The 17,569-nt window shown below is 43.1% G+C and overlaps 2 protein-coding genes across 2 annotated transcripts; one reads left to right on the plus strand and one right to left on the minus strand.

Annotated features, from left to right (window-relative positions):
• Window positions 1-8,968: 8,968 nt before the first annotated feature.
• LOC103709980 (uncharacterized) lies at window positions 8,969-9,451 on the plus strand. The gene has a single exon (XM_008795535.3). The coding sequence runs from the start codon at window positions 8,969-8,971 to the stop codon at window positions 9,449-9,451; it is 483 nt and encodes a 160-aa protein (XP_008793757.1).
• Window positions 9,452-10,771: 1,320 nt separating this feature from the next.
• Window positions 10,772-12,630, minus strand: CYP86C1 (cytochrome P450, family 86, subfamily C, polypeptide 1). Its single transcript, XM_039120378.3, has one exon. The coding sequence runs from the start codon at window positions 12,426-12,428 to the stop codon at window positions 10,833-10,835; it is 1,596 nt and encodes a 531-aa protein (XP_038976306.2). The 5' UTR covers window positions 12,429-12,630; the 3' UTR covers window positions 10,772-10,832.
• Between the last annotated feature and the right edge of the window lie 4,939 nt (window positions 12,631-17,569).

Genomic DNA, 17,569 nt, shown 5'->3' on the forward strand with positions numbered 1-17,569 from the left:
TTGTTGATAATGTATGCATGGTAGAAGGTCATTAAGGGGTAAGTTAACACCATTTGATCTAGAGATTGACAGAACTTTTCATCACAATCAGCGAATTGTAAGCCAACCATCAATCTCTACAATGGGTGAATATATTAGAACTTTGAATGAGTTATTCGCACCCGCATCCGCCAGTCCCCCTACTTGCATAGTATTACCAATTCATAATGCAGCCCAATTCGAGATTCGGGCTGCAACAATAAACATGTTACCCAAATTTAATGGGTTTGAGAGTGAACAACCGTATATTCATCTAAACAAATTTTTGACAATCTGTCAAACGTTTAGAAATCAAAACTTAGATGAAGAGGGTATTAAATTAAGGTTGTTTTCCATGACTTTAGAGGATCGTGCTGCTGCATGGCTGTATTCTCTTGCTTCAATTTCCATCACATCATGAGAACAACTATCTAGAAAGTTCATAGCTAAGTTCTATCCCATGGTAAAGACTGAAAAAATTAAGGATGCCATAAGAACTTTTAGAGAAAAATCTGAGGAGGAATTTTTCTAACTTTAGAAAAGATTTCATGATCTTTTGGTCAAGTGCCCGCACCATGGGCTTGACAAGGCTGATCTAGTACATTTCTTTTACAAAGGATTACCTCTAGCATATAGAAACATGATCGAGTCCATGCACAAGGGTAGGTTCATGAACCAAACCCCGGATCAAGCTTATGAATTTCTTGTTGACTTAGCCAAGAACGCCCAAAATTGGAGTAGCTATGGTGAGGAAGTAAATAGAGATGAGTTCGGATCTAGAAAACCAGATAATTATGAAATGAAAGTAGACCCAGAACTCAAAAATGTCATGTCCAATCTGGTGACTGGAATGAACAACTTAAGTAAAAAGTTTGATGCTTTCACTGTTTCCATTAGCTCGAGTACATACAAAAAGTCAAATCCCATCATGAAAGTGGAACACGAGCCACAGGGCTTATGTATCTTGTATAACAATTCTGAGCATCTAGTGGAGTGTTGTCCTAGTTTACCCAACATTAAGGCTGAGCAGGCAAATGCTCTAAATTCATATAGTGCCTTCAAGAAGCCCACTCCCAATTCATTCAGCCCAGTCACCACCCTGATAATAGGTTCCACCCAAATTTCTCATACAAGCAAAATGAACCTATTCAGCATCAAGGTGGTCCACCAGGTTTTCAGAACAACTTCCCCAGGATAGGTCCATCACAAATGAACCAACCTTTGGTTCCATCTGTACCTCCTTATAATGCCCCTGTCCCACAGCAACCTTCACCATTAGAAACCATGATGGCTAATATGATGAAACAACAACAAGATTTTATCAAGCAACAGCAACAGACTAATACAGCCCAAGCCCAGACTAACCAATTCCATGCGCAAGCGATTGCAAAACTTGAGGTTAGTCTGAGCCAAACAGCTAACTCTCTAGGGGATAGGAAGAGAGGTGAATACCCAGTCAGCCAGTGCCTAACCCTAGTAGGCAACAGAATCAAGGGCCAAGAGGCCAGTTTCAAATTGATTCAAATGAAAACTCAACTCATGAAGTTCAAGCAATTACCACTTTATGGTCTGGCAAGCAAATGGACAACAAGGTCCAACTTCCTGTACAAGAAAAAGAAGAAAAGCATGAACCGAACCCCACTCAGAAAAAGGCACAAGAACATGCACACAAGGAATAGAGGAGAAACTAATAGAGACATACACACCCAAGGCTCTCTTTCCTAGTAGACTACAAGATTCCAAGAAAAAATCTCAGTATGATGAAATCATGGAAGTCTTTAAAACTGTTCAAATAAATATACCTTTTCTTGATGCCATACGACAAATTTTCTTCTATACAAAATTCTTGAAAGACCTCACCACGGTCAAAAGAAAAACCAGCATTCCTAGGCAAGTTGTTATGGCTGCACAAGCCTCATCTCTCATTCAACAACAGATTGCCCCGAAATTCAAAGATCCTGGTTGCCCCATCATTGAAATAAAAATAGGAGAGACGATCATCCAGAGAGTCTTATTCGATTTAGGAGCCAGTGTGAACCTACTTCCCTACTATGTGTACCAAAAGTTAGGTTTGGGAGAATTAAAGCCCATAAATATTACCCTTTCCTTAGCAGATAGGACAGTGAAGTATCCTAAGGGGATTGTAGAGGATGTAATAGTAAAGGTAAACGAGTTTTACTATCCTGTGGACTTCGTTATCCTTGACACCGAACCTGTAATACATCCAGACAGTCACACACCTATAATTTTAGGTAGACCTTTTTTAGCCACAGCAAATGCTGCGATAAATTGTCGAAATGGCATGCTGAAGTTATCTTTTGGCAACATGAAAGTCGAGCTTAATGTCTCCACATAAGTAAACAACCACCAGGCGATGAAGAAATCAATGAAGTTGTCATGATTGAAAGTCTGGTTCAGAAGACTTTCTTACAAACTTATAGTAAGGACCTTTTAGAGGCTTACCTTGCCTATTCCAAGGAAGGGGTCGAGCATGCGCCCCCTAATTTCGTTCCCCTTATGAGCATAGATCGTCATCAGCCGACTGTTCTTCCTCGGACTCTTCCAAAACCATTATTAGATAATGGTTGAAAAAAAAAATAAATCTACATTTTGTCTGGCTGAAGACATAAAACTTAGTGCTCTTGGGAGGCAACCCAACATGTAAAAAAAATAATAATAATTTTCAATAAATTACTAACATGCAAGTTTGGGGGTTTTTGCCCCAATTGTCAATTTACCCACCCATATCAGGTAACTCTCCTCCGTCCTCTTACTGCTTTAAATTTTCTTTAACATTGAGGACAATGTTAGATTTAGGTTTGGAGGTATTTTTAAGCATTTAAAATTTTATAAAAAAAAAGTTTTTAGTTAAAATTTTTTGGAATTAAAAAAAAATCTTTTAAAAAATTCTAATTTCTTTACAACACACAAGGTATATAAAATCTAAAAGCCCAATGACTAGTCAGAAGTAGTACAAAGTGAGTTTTTTTTATTAAGTTCCTTTTAGTAAGTTGTAAGCTAATTAGTGCTTTGAAATTTCACAACACATCTGACGTGCATTTCTAAGGTATAGGTTTGACATTGTGTTGAGAATATGGTAGCAACCTCGAATCCTGATGAACCATCTTTTTCTGATTCACAATATATATATATAATAAAAATAAAAAATAAAAAATAAAATGGTGGATTTAGTCAGGTACATCGAAAAGGGCTACCTATTGTCAAAGGTCAGCAGGCTTGTGATGAGGAACCCGAGCATAGGTCCGTAGGAAAGTCTTGATGCCCGACACCTCATGCCAACTGGTGTGAGAATTGTCGACTAATTGCTCGCTACATGGAGGAATCATCACAGGAGTAAAAGTGCACAATATATACATTATCATGTTTCTTGAAAAAAAAAATTCTGTATATTGACATTAAGAAAGACAATAGTGTGAAAGTCGTCGTTGCAAAAATTCGAGTAAACTGGAATATTACAGATAAAGCCTATGAGGTATTAAAGTAAACATCCACAGCTCTCGAAATCCTACAGATAAGATGATTTTGAATCAGCAAATAGGTCTTGTCCGACCAATTCTTGGAAACCACTAGCATTAGCGATATTTTGGAGATCCAAAACCTTAGCTTGTGCATGGTCCAGACTTCATTGAGCACTCAAGTATAAATAAGTCTTACAACTTTCTAACGGAAAACTTAATGACTTCAACTTAAATTGCATACTAACCTAGAATTTGGGCTACTTAGTAATTAAAACCTTGTGTGTTTTTGAAATTCTTATTATTTATGTACTTGAAATTAGACTTTCATTTCATAATACAAATCTTATTTTGGGATTGAAGTTTGTGGGTAACTTCACTGCAAACCCTCACGAGACAACACTCATCCACTAGGGTAACCTAGGAGTTTAACGGCTTGTTGCACGTGCTAAGTGCAATCGTGGTGCTCTACGAAAGTGAGTATTTATCTTAGTTCATGTATATATATAATAATTAATACTTTTGCACTCTCATTTTCGTACTAAATTGCTAGAGACTGGCAATAAGCTGGTTGGGGGATGTGATGAGAGCATAAAAGTGCAATCGTCAGACCATCTTAATTAGTATTTTAGCTAATCATTAATAATAAAATTAACTAATTAATGTTTTATTTGTGTAAGTAGCCTAATCAGCTCGTTCCCCGCACTTCAAACGATCAACCCCCATCGTATCACCTAATCAAGCCATCGCACCCATGCATGCATGGAAAGCCCACATCCTAGCTCATCCCGAGCACCTTCACCTGTGTCGTCCCCAACGTCCCGAGCTCTTCATGCTGCCATGCATGGAAGATACCATTCCGGCACGTCCGCATCTCAGCCGTGGCACGTCCCCGCCTATGCATGCCTGGAACTCACTGCTAGCACCTCCCCGACGTTTGCCGAGCTCGCCCTTGCTGCACCAAAACGTCGCCAGCCACCGTGCACAGCACATCTCAGCGTGTCGGTTCAGAAGCATCCCAAATGCGTCGTCAGCGCAGCAGCCCGAGCCCAACTATGTTTCGTCCGTTTCAGCCCGTGCCATCGTACCATGCATGGCACGTTCCCCCCATCCCCAGCGTGCCAGCCAGTAGCCAATTCCCAGGGATCTTGTGACAGCCCAAGAGTCCGTCGGCATTCATCCTTCCCGTGATCCCAGCCTCCATCGTGGCCATGATCGGCTCCTCCCTGCATCCCAGCTCTTCCGCACATCACAACACATCCACATAGCTTCTTCCGCCCGTGATCCCAGCCGCATCCGCACCGTGATCGGCTCCTCCTAGCGCTCGGATCCACGTTCTCCTCCTCTTCCAAAGCTTCCAGATTAGTACCCCATTTCAGCTCCTTCTCGTGAAGCTAGCGAATCCCATATGCAGCGTCCCAGCCGATTCAAGAAGCCGCTTCAGCCGCCCGTGATTCTCCCCCAAATCCTAGCCTCCCAGCACCAATTTCGGCCGCCCGTTTCAAATCTGCACCGCGTCCATCCCGTGCGAAAACAGGGGAGAGCAACGGTCTGCGAGCAATCTCCTGCAAGCCTTGTTATTCATCATCCACGGATCACGCTGGCTGGTCCAGCCTCCTCCGCATCCAAGCACCCACGGTGCTCTTCATCCGAATCCACCTCCTGAGATCCCGCGCCCGTTTCTCCTCCTCTCCATGCTCTGGCAATCTATAAGAAGGGGAGAACGAGAGGAAGAAGGGAGCTCTCGGCTGGGTGGTGGGCCAAAGACCAGGGAAGAGTAGGGTGGAGTGCTCGGTTGGTTTAATAGAAAAACAGGGGAAGCTCTGTTTTGGGGAAGAAAAGAAAAAGAAAAAAAATAAGAGAGGAGTATTTTATTATTTTTATGTTTGAGTTTAGTTTTTTTTATTTATTTATGAGAGCAATGTTTTTCTTTAGTTTGAGTTTATGAGAGCAATGTATTTTTTAGTTGTACTTTAATTGAAAGTTTTAATTGAGAAGTTATGTTTTGAGTTTCAGCGCATGTTGTCCTTATTTTTAGTTTTATTTTAGGTTTTGTTTTGAGTTTTAATTTTTGAGAGTTTATTTGGGTAGAGAGTTGTATTTATTCTGTAATTTTAATTTCTGTTCTGCAATACATTAAATCTTCTTTCATGCAATCTATATTCCAGTCTGCAATTTTTCTAGCATTGTTTTCATCTATTTTATGCCAAAGCTTTTCTTTGATTAGTTCAATATATAAATGCCTTTCGAATTTAAATACCTATCTTTTTGTCAATTTCAAGTAGAAAACATTCTCCGGTGGACCAAAGAATCCGTCAACATCTCCAACGTAATGATTTTCTTTCGTTATTCAAAAAATCGATTTTGAATCGGAGTGAACATTTCAATTTTTATGCAACTCCAATCGCCTCCCTGTGGATCGACCTCTTACGACCACTATTCTTCGAGTAGAAAAGGTAAGAGTAAAATTTATTTAAAGTTTGTTTGTTGGTTCTAACAACGATCTGTTTAGCATATTTTTAGGTAAACAGGAATTCGACAACAATGCACAACCAGTGATCTCTCTGCAGGCACTAACAGGGTGGAGCGGACCGAAGACGATGTAGGTAACTGCTCATATTCGAGGACATCCGCTAACCATCCTCATCGATAGCGGCTCAACCCACAACTTCATAAGTGATCGCATCGCCCAAGTGCTTCAACTTCCAGTGGATGCTATTGAGAAGTTTGGGGTCTGAGTCGTGAATGGGGAAACTCTCCAAAGCCAAGCGAAGTTTCAGCCGGTGGAGATGAAGCTGCAAGGCTAGAGGTTCTGAGTGACTTTTTATACACTGCCGATAGTAGGGCTGGATGCCGTTCTGGGTATAAAATGGCTCGCCCTGCTTGGCCCGGTGCTCCATGATTGGAAGCGTCTGACAATAAAATTTCGGTGGGACGGTCGGGAGTGTGAACTATCTGGACAGCCCCCTATACTTGCTCAAGCTCTAGATCACCAAGGGATGCAGCGAGAAATAACGAGAAAGACCCAATTGTTCGCCGTCTTTGTCAAAGAAGGGGGCAACCACTAACCCATAGCTGAGGACAAATAGCCAACGGACCTCCAGCAGTTGTTGAGCCGATACTCGGCACTCTTTGAAGAGCCTCGAAGGTTGCTACTGGAGTGAGAATTCGTCCACCGAATTTTCTTGCGAGAAGGAACTTCAGCAATCAATGTGCGATCTTACCGGTACGCCTATTATCAGAAGAATGAGATAGAAAGATAAGTGACTAACATGCTGGAAACTGGGATCATCCGGGAGAGCCAAGTCCATTCTCTTCCCCGGTGCTCCTAGTGAAGAAGAAAGACGAAACCTGGAGGTTCTGCACAGACTACCAAGCACTCAATGCGGCCACCGTCAAATACAGGTTCCCCATCCCAATCATTGACGACATGCTCGATGAACTTCATGGAGCATGGTACTTCTCCAAACTCAATCTCAGATCGGATTATTACCAGATCCGTGTTCACCCCGATGATGTTTCGAAGACAGTCTTTCACACCCATAATGGACATTTTGAGTACCTGGTAATGCCCTTCGGGTTGTGCAATGCCTCATCCATATTCTAAGCAGCAATGAACTCAATTTTTCGGAGGTTCCTGCGTAAGTTTGTCTTAGTTTTCTTCGATGACATTCTGGTCTACAGTACAACCTTGGAATTGCATTTAGTTCTTCTGAATGAAACCCTCAAGATCCTCGCTGAACACCAGTTTTACCTCAAGCCCTCTAAATGTTCTTTTGGGCAACAGCAAGTCGAGTACCTTGGCCACATTGTTTCGGCCAAGGAAGTGCAGGTGGATGCCACGAAGATTCGAGCTATGCTGGAATGGCCACAACCAACTTCAGTGACAGAACTGGGGGGATTTCTTGGGCTGACAGGGTATTACCGAAAGTTCGTCAAGGACTACAGGATCATTGCTGCACCATTGACAGCTCTATTGAGGAAAGGGCAGTTTCAGTGGAACTCCCAGGCTGAACAGGTCTTCCATCATCTAAAAGCAAGCCATGACGTCCACTCCGGTGCTCGCGATGCCAAATTTTTTGAGGATGTTTGTCATTGAAGCAGATGCCTCCGACAAGGGCATCGGAGAGGCGTTAACATAGGATGGAAGACCCATTGAATACATGAGCAAGGCACTGGGTATAGCAAGAAAAGGATGCTCCACTTATGCTAAGAAAATGCTGGCGATCATGGAAGCAGTGCGTATGTGGCGGCCATACGTTTTAGGAAGGAAGTTCCAGATACGCATCGATCAAAGGAGCTTTCGGCATTTCCTAGAGCAATGCATGAGTACGCCGAAGTAGCAAAAATGGGTTGCCAAACTCTTGGGGTATGAGTATGAGATCGTTTATAAGCCTAGAAAGGAGAATACAGTCGCAGACGCTTTGTCTCGCCAACTTGAAGCAGCCCTACTTAATGCCATCAGTCCGCCGCTCTTTGACATATGGGAGGAGATATGGGTTGCCAACCGTGACTCTTATTTGCGAAGCAAACTTAAGCAGCTTGACGCCGCGCCGGACCACATGAAAGATTACCGACTCAAGGGAGAAATTGTATATTATAAGGACAAGGTTCTGATTCCACCAGGATCATCCATGTGTTCCAAATTAATGGAGGAATTCCATAACACCAAGATCGGCGGTCATTCAGGGTTGTTGAGAACCTATAAATGAATCTCTCAAGCCTTCCACTAGGAATCAATGAAGAAGGATACTCAAAGGTTTGTAGTGGAGTGTGTGATCTCCTAGCAGCATAAGTATGAAGCACAGGCTCTGGCTGGGTTACTGCAACCTCTACCAACACCAACGCAAGTCTAGAAAGATGTTTCCTTGGACTTCATTGAAGGGTTACCGCGATCCAGGGGCAAGGACGTGATCTTGGTCATCGTTGATTGGCTAACCAAATATGCTCATTTCTTGTCTCTCTCCCATCCATATACTGCTAAGGGGGTGGCCGAGCTTTTTGTGAATCAAAACGGACGTTTACATGGATGCCGCGGTCCATTGTGAGTGATCGAGACCCTATATTTGTGAGCGCCTTCTGGCGAGCGTTCTTCAAACTCCCATCCATATACTGCTAAGGGGGTGACCAAGCTTTTTGTGAATCAAATCGGACGTTTACATGGATGCTGCGGTCCATCGTGAGTGACTGAGACCCTATGTTTGTGAGCGCCTTCTGGCGAGAGTTCTTCAAACTCCAGGGAACCTCGTTTAACATGAGTTCATTTTATCATCCATAGTCGAACGACCAGACTAAAGTGGTGAATAGATGTGTAGAGCAGTACCTCAGATGTTTATGCAGTTAGTTTCCCAAGTCATGGGAGGCCAACCTAGCTTGGGCGGAGTATTGGTACAACACCACCTTCCATTTGACCATCGGGATGCCTCCATTTTTAAGCCTTATACGGGAGAGCTCCGCCTTCAATTGCCTAGTATATGGAAGGAGCTTCAGCCGTCGATGAGATCAACAAAAGCCTAGTCGATCACGATCAATTGTTGAAGGAGTTGAAGGAAAATTTGGAGAAGGCATGGAACTGCATGAAACAACAGGAAGACTGGAAGTGGAGGAAAGTGATCTTTGAAGAAGGAGATTGGGTGTACTTAAAACTCCCTCCCTATCGGCAACAAACCGTCTTCCGACAAGCTTACCAAAAGCTAGCTCAGAAATATTTCGCCCCCTACCAAATAACTGAGCGTATAGGATCAGTAGCATACCGGTTGGCGCTACCAAAGACTGCTAAAGTCCATCCGGTGTTCCATGTCTCGCTTCTCAAAAGAAAAATGGGAGAAGGCCAGACCTCCTGTACTGATCTGCCATCAATAAAAGAGGACGGAAACCTGATGCTCGAGCCTGAATTGGTTAAGGATTATCGATGGGTCCGCAAGGGAGGGAAGCTTACAGAAGAAATCTTCGTATAGTGGCGCTCATTGCTTGAAGAAGACGCCACTTGGAAGAGTATGAACTGATGAAGGAGTAGTCTCTCGGAGCAAACCTTGAGGACAAGGTTTTGCTTGAAGGGGGAGGGGATGATGGGAGCGATGAGCTTCTCAAACCTGCCAGGCCTCAGCGAGTCTGTAGGCCAAACCCATGTTACCTGGTTGCCATCAGCCACGACCTTGATAGCCACCTTGACAGCTCCGAGCTTGGTTCGCAGGAGAAAATGGAGGAGTCTACCACGATGAAGCAGGAAGTAGGAGGGCTCTCGACGAGGGGCCATGCACGTGGCTCCGCTTATAGCCACGTCGTGAAGATGGAGGAGAAAGAACCACGTCGCGAAGACGGAGGAGGAAGAACCACCATGCATGCTCTTGAAGCGCGGACATTGGGCGCGCTGTTGACGCGCGATGGCTCGGCTCCCATGAGAAGTGGGAAGAAAGGTGGTAGAGCCACTCCGAAGCGAGGACGTGGGGAAAGGTGATAACGCACGATGGCTTGGCTTCCATGTGGACATGGGAAGAAAGATAGTAGCGATGCTCCGAAGCGAGGACGTGGGGAAAGGTGTTGATAAGTGAAGGCTCCGGTACCACGTCATGGGGAGGGGATTAAGAGCTAGGAAGGAGGAGGAGATAGTTTAGGTTGGGTATTGCTTTCTTTTTTTGTTGTAACCGAGTTGCTCTCACCTCAGGAAAAAAGTAGAACTTTGCTTACATGGGTTTTTCTCTTACCTAAAGAGAGGAGTAAATAAACCATTTCTCTCTCTCTCAACTAGCTCCTTCCTCTGACTGCGACCTATCACAAACCAATGAGGCCTCTACAACCCTTCTGCAAATCAAGAGCACCTTAGTAGAATTTTTCATAATTGTAGGTTGCCGCTTACTGGATTTTCTTACTGCTAAAAATAAGTTAGACCATCAAAACTCAATACAGCTCAATGTGGTCCATCTTGGTAGTTGCTTTTAGTGTGGTATGAAAGGTACGAGTCTGTTTTAAGGATAAATTCGCTTGATGGAAGGTCCCAAAATAAAACTAACCTCAGCGTTAGGTTTCCTTTCCATCCAAAATACAGCCCATATAAATGCGTATTGGCCATGGTTTGTCTCATCGAGAGCCACTATATAGAAATTGGAGAGGCAGTGGTTTTTCTCCTCGAGAGCCACTATACTAAAATTGGAGAGGCAGAGAAAATTTCTAGCATAAACGTATGTACTACCTTGTGTCGCCCTAACTATTATTTATTTATTTATTTTTGTTTGTTGTCGCAGGCTATCTTCAAATCATTCTAGACGACGAATGCTAAGTTTTTCTACATAGTTGCAGAATTTTTTGGATATTGCTATTATAATTTTTTCTGCACACCACTCACTGCAGGGTGGCCAACCCCTCTCTCCTGCTAAAGGTAACCCGGAGCCCATTCTTCATGTACAAGGTGGTGGTCAGCTTGGGCTTCACCTCCTGTCCCTCCACCACCTCCACGCGGTACCTCAGTAGTATCGACGCCGCCACCATCTTCATCTGCATGTAGGCGAACTTCTTCCCGACGCACAGCCTCGGCCCGGCGTTGAACACCGTATACTTGAACTGGCTCTCGGTGACGAGTATGCCATCCTTTATCCACCTCTCTGGCCGGAATTCCCTGCAGTCCTTCCCCCATATCCGCTCCATCCTCGCCATCGAGTATATCGAGTAGAACACCCTTGCCCCCTTCTTGACTACGCTCCCATCGGGGAGAATGTCGTCCTCGAGCACTTCTTTGAAGTCGAGCGGCACCGACGGATACAGTCGAAGGGACTCCGACAACGCTGCTTGGAGGTACTCCATTCTTTTAAGCTCTTCGACCGTGAAGACGATGTTGTCGTCCGGGCGGCAAACTTCGTCTTGCCGCCTTTTGATGGTCTCTGATATCTCATCGAGAATCCGTTCCTCCACCTGAGGGTGTTGGTGCAGAAGCCAGAAGAACCAGGCCAGTGCAACCGAGCTGGTGTCCCGGCCAGCGAGTATGAAACTGATGCAGAAGTCTTTGAGAAGCTTATCCGAGAAATTGCACTCCATGCCGCCATGACCACCCTCCTTGACTCCGGCCTCCATTAGTCTCGACAGGAGATCGGACCGCTTATCCAATCCTTTGAGCTTTCGGAGTTCAGCTCGCCGGTCCGACACGGTCTTCTCGGCAAACGTGTGGACTGTTCGGATAGCCACCTTGAGCCGCTTCTCGGAGCCGACGTCGAGATGCTTCATTATCTTCCACACGAACGGCGGCACGATGAACCGGAACAGCGTGAGCTCCGTCGCCTGCTCGAAAGCCTTGGCGAAGGGGATCACCGGCAGGTCGACGGCGAGGCAGCCGGGGTCGACCCCAAAAGCAGCGGTGCAGATGTTGTCGAAGGTGAACCGGAGGAACACGTCCTGGAGGTCCACGCTCTGCCCGGCCGCCGACAGCCTGTCGAGCAGCACGAGCAGCCTGCGGTTGACGAGCTCTCGCACGGTCTCCGCCGAGTATTCGGCGAAGCGGCCGGAATGCATCTCAGCGGTGGCGGCGCGCCGCTGGGCTCGCCACCCCTGGTCGTCGGCATTGAAGATGCCATCGCCGAGGAAGTCGCCGAAGCGCTCGCGGTAGTACCGGCCCTTGGGGAAGTTGGAGAACCGAATCTTGAGCATGTACTCAATGTTGGCCGGCTCGACAGTAATGACGCCATGGGCACCGCCGAACCACATGCCGCGGTACGGGAAGGTGCCGCCGGCCCGGGCGATGGCGTCGGTGGCCCAGTCGTAGACGTTGCTGAGGTGAAAGAAGAGAGTCGGGATCGCGCCCAGAACCGGCCACATCATGGGGCCCTTCTCCGTCAGCCGCCGGGCGGTGGCACTGAGGACGAAGAGAGCGAGCGCCACCACAGCCACGTCGGAGATCCGGAGGTTGTTGGTAATCTCGGACCAGAAGGCTTGAAGCATTAGTTCCATCTTGGAGCAAAGGAAGCGAGCCTTGGTGGGGTGGAGTTAAATCGAGCTTGGAGCTCTTTGAAGGGGTGGTGGTTATATATCTTTACAGCAAGGGAATAGGCTGTGGAGGGGATCAGCCAAGTGATGAATCTTCCAACCGTTTTCTTGACCAAGGTGGCTCCAGAGTCTTCAACATTAATACTTTCCGAAATAAAATGCGAAAGAGGCTGCCAAGGAACTGCCAATTGGGATGTTAAATGACAGGTGGGGAGGAAATTAAAGATGAGCAAAAGAGACTGGCTTCTTTGGATAGGGTTGGGCTCTGCTATTCAGAGTCGGGGACGATCGGAAATTGTGATGGGACTTCTATCTGGATTAGCAAACTTGGCTTCCAAGCACTCTAATCCTCCGCATTAGTGTACAAAAGAAAATGATCACAAAAAGATGCACCCTCAAATTAATATGAGGTGCACAGTTAAGGATGATTGCCAAAGAAAAAAATACATGCATACATACATATATATCTATACACACACCCATAAAAAGAGCCACAAAAAGGATAAACCTTTTTCTCAAAAGAAAACTACTGAAAGAAATTATTAGATGCTGTTGTTATTACACATAAAAAGAAGAAAGAAGAGGGGAAAATTATAGTGGACCATATAATCTCATTGGTCCACCTAATAATTTCTCAACTATCGGTGCTCTATGCCATAATTCCACTGTCAAATACAACAATCTTGTCATGCCACAATTTTTTCTGCCTTGCAAGATTGGGTCCTGTTGCATTCCTCGTACGCAATAGTAATAATGATAGAAGTGGTATCCATACATCATGATCTAGAACCATCAAAGTTTTCCACAGTCTTGGAGGAAGCGCCATACTATTTACATGCTTGTACACAGCAACTGCAAGGCAGTGACTTGCTGCAAATTTTTCAGGAGGCAATCTTGAATATGATATAATCCACCTATTAGCAGTAACACATAAAGGTTGGTTTTCCTCTTGACATGTTAAAATTCAGTTGGAACCATCAAGGATCAATATCTTGAGCATGATTCTTGGCTGCATGGCATTGGTCGTGCTTTAGATTGTGATAAAAATGTGTGTCCACTCTAAATGAAACCCCCTGTGAGGCTCTGTTGTTCAAATGGGATGTTTGAATTCCTTACGTAACAATCTCTCTCTTTACTATAGAGAATCATGAAATTTCTCGTTCTTTACTGCTTGATTTTATAGATAGATCTCTACCAACTACTAAGGACCAAATACCTTCATTGCTCTACCATTACTGCATAGGAGTACTTCCTGCATTTGGTCCCAGGATATCCCAATTAATTTGCTCTAGTTTTTTGGTGGGAATTAATTTACTTACTCAACTCAAGCTGATGTTTAAAGAGTAATCTTTCTTTGTTACTGTACGTTTAGGGGTGGCAACAATTGACATGGTCCTATGCTGCTTACGCCCGGTACGATTCTGGGATTTTTGAGTTTGGGTATAATATGGGTCAGTTTCTTTTTATTCATATTTCAAACTGGCCGGGTATGGATTACAGCTTTGGTCTGACTGGGGTTATAAGGGTAGAGTTATATTTTATTGCGACATTATATGTCGGATTAAATTATAATCTCAGATAAGGATCTTATGAATAATTGATTTTTATTCTAATGCTAATTGCTAAATTTAATTTGAAAATGAGTCCCTAAGAGTTGCGAAGATTGAATTAGATAAATCAAGATGTCCAACAACCCAAGTATATCTAGCTACAAATAAATAATTGAAGTCTTTGGCCATGCCTAAATCCCTAAGACCTCTCTAATGTAAAACAAATATAGGACTCGGTATGTAATAACCCAAATTTTTGGACTCGTGGACCGGCCTGGAGTGGCCAGGCCCAGCCAAACCTCAACTAGCCCAGCCTGTGGGCTGGCCTAAATAGACCAGGCCCGAACTCGACCCGTGCTAGTCATGTGAGGGGATCGGGGAAGAAGACCCTGACTAGGAGTCTTCTTCCTCCCAGTTTTTGATAGAAACGACAAATCTCTGAGGGTAATCCGAGTTCCATTCGAACTCAAGGATCTTGCCTATGTAACTCTTCTCCTTCTCCTTTGATTTTCTCCACTCTAATCGTTGAATCGTTGCGATTCAAGCTCTTCTTCTTCAAGCTTCCTCTTCGATTCGTCATCAGAAAGGGCTGCCAGAACCTGGCCGAACCGAGTTGGGTTCTCTTCGCCTTCTTCCCTTTCTTTCTCGATATCTAGCCATTGTTCTTGGCCATTTGGAGCCGGCGAATCGCCAATACAAGTACGTTTTGGTCTTCATTGCCCTATTTTGCTGCCGCCGTCCGCCATCGAGTGGGGAGAGGACCACCACGGCTGCCACCCCCTTGGTCTTGCTAAGGGGAAGGTAGGAGGATCGAGAGAGAGAGGGTTTCTTTACTCTTCTTTCTCTTTCTCTCTCCTCTCTCTATTTTCTCGTTCTTTCTTCCTCCTCTTTTTCTCTCTCTTGTTGTCTCTCTCTAGTTGATCCGGGTAGATGGTAATAGGGACTCGAGGGACCAGGTGATGGACCTCTGGTGGATGCCAGTAGGCGGTATAGGTTACTAGTCTACTATTTGACTTTCTTTTAGTAATCAAGTTTGATTCTATAGAGAAATAGTCATCTGCGCAAGAAATTTTTCATCGGGGTACTCTGCACCCTAGCTTGTAAAGCTTGAAACGGGTCAGTGATTACTGTGTTAGTCAGTCTTCAATAGAGGTAAGAATCCATGTATTTGAATCACCATATATATATATATATATTTATTAGTTTGTATCATTGGATTTGCATCATGAGATTTGTATCAGTTTGGCATGTGACGATATATTTTTAAATTAATTTCGGTACAAATATATTTTTATGGTTATTATACATATCAGATATTGAGTACATGATTATATTGAGTATATTTTTTTCTGATCCATCTTTATTGGTTCTACCTCCTCTTTTTTATGAAGAGAATGAATCTTTTTATCAAAGGATCAAAAAAAAATCGGTCCGGATCTACTGCGGGAATGATTTGGAAGATCCAAAACTAAAAACAGTGGTATTTGCTAGCAACAACATAATGGAGGCAGTCAATCAATATAGATTGATCCGAAATCTGATTCAAATCCAATATAGCACCTATGGGTACATAAGAAATGTATCGAATTTGAGAGAAAGTTATTGTATATGTGATAATTGATTTAATAAAAGTAACTGATAAATTAGACGGATAAGATATGTTTTGGACTAACATTGTCGTAGCGCCACAGGCTGACACATAAAAAGCAACCACGGGCTATAATGCGGGATTTGGATAGCCATCACATGATAAAACGTGTGTTTGATAACAACCATGACTACAACGTGGGTTTGATAGCAACCACGGGCTATAACGTGGGGATTTGACAGCCACGACAAGCTATAATGTGGGTTGGATAGCCATCACAGGCTATAATATGGTACGACATCAGTCTTAGACTGAGTCATGATCTTGGTTAGACCAAATCTGAAAAAAAATTGATAAAAAATTTAGATATCAAGTTAATGAAAAAACGAATAGCATGATAAGAAATTATTGTTGAACAATTGGTTATATATGATATATATATATATATGTGTGTGTGTGTATGTGTGTGTGTGTATGATTCTTTTGAAAGATGATAATAAAAACTTATGTGCATATTATAAATGAGTTTTTCTGACTATTGATATAATATTCATTTATCTGGTATTATTAATTGATTATTTTTTAATTACTTATAGTGTAACAGTTTGGGATTCTTACTGGGCTGTAAAGCTCACAACCCCTTTCTTTTTCTCTTTTCAGAGTGTTAGGTTGCATAGTACATGGTTATGGTTGAAAGGTGGAGGGGATAATTAGATAGAGCATCATTGATAATAGTTGGAAAATTAAATTTTATAATTGGAACAATTTTGTTATTTGTTATAAAATGATATCATTTTGGTTCGTGGATATTGAAGTTGTGATAAAATTTTAGGCCTAACATATTCTTTAGGGCTTTAGATCTAGACCCGGGTCACGTTCTAGACGTGGGTGCTGGATCCGAGGTGTGACAGAGTACATGCCTATATAGATCCTCATATACTCCTCCTATTTAAATCTTGATATCCTCGCCATGCTAAGGATCTAAATTTAATAAAATTTAATCACAAACACCACAATCAGCTCATGATCGGTCCTGAAATGACCCGTGCTGCTGTATCCCCTAATTACACATAGATAGTGGGTTGGTTCCACTCTGATACAATTTGCAACAATCTAGATTCTCACTTCACAAATGCTAACTAAGGTATAGTTTGGAAACACCTTTATTTTTTATTTTTAGAAATAAAAAATAAAAATGCTATATTTATTTTATTTTAATTTTAAAAATATAGATATGTTTTGTGTAGTCAATTATTTTTCAAAATATAAGTAAGGTGATGGTGGTGAAGATAGTGGATGCGTTGATGGTGTTAGTGGCACGGCCTACAATGATATTGGTAGAGATTGCAATGATATTGGTAGTGTGGCAAAGATGATGACGATTGTGATGGCAGTGTGGTGATGATGGTGGCCATGATGGCTATGTGGTTGTTGTAGCAATGATGGAAGTAGTGGTGTGGTGAATGTGGTGATGATGGTTAAGATGGTAGTGGTGATAGTAGTGGAGGCGATGACTATAGTGGTGGCAGAGGTGACAATGGGAGTGGAGAAGCTGGTATTAGTGGTGATAAAAAATAAGTTTTTTTATTTATGAAAATATTGAAAGTAAATATTTCTTTATTTTTTAAAATAAATGAAAGCAATTTTGAAAATAGAAAATAAAGGCAATAGCAACAAATATATTTTGTATCTTAGTTTGTATAATTTTATTTTTAAAATAAATAAGAATAAATAAAAGTAATGCCAAATAGGATGTAAAAGTTATTATTTGGATTACTTAGCCTCGTATAAGCATCTAAGACCTAACTAATGCATAACAATGTGGGACTAAATACACTGTGAGGCCCAGCCTTACTGGGTCATCCCCTTGGCTCGGCTAGATGCCAAAAGAAGGGTCGAAGGCCCTCTTCCCATTCAGAACAAGGCAGAGCCCTGTTCAACCACACGGAGAAGGAGGAAGAATCTTC

This window comes from Phoenix dactylifera, chromosome 4 (genome assembly GCF_051530095.1).
Source record: "Phoenix dactylifera cultivar Ajwa chromosome 4, Ajwa_hap1_PhDact_Kaust_v1.1, whole genome shotgun sequence".
Lineage (NCBI taxonomy): Eukaryota > Viridiplantae > Streptophyta > Magnoliopsida > Arecales > Arecaceae > Phoenix > Phoenix dactylifera.

Bases quoted from the DNA above. Each gene is read 5' to 3' on its own strand.
- LOC103709980 (XM_008795535.3), top strand. From the start codon at position 8,969: ATGGAAGGAGCTTCAGCCGTCGATGAGATCAACAAAAGCCTAGTCGAT.
- CYP86C1 (XM_039120378.3), bottom strand. From the start codon at position 12,428: ATGGAACTAATGCTTCAAGCCTTCTGGTCCGAGATTACCAACAACCTC.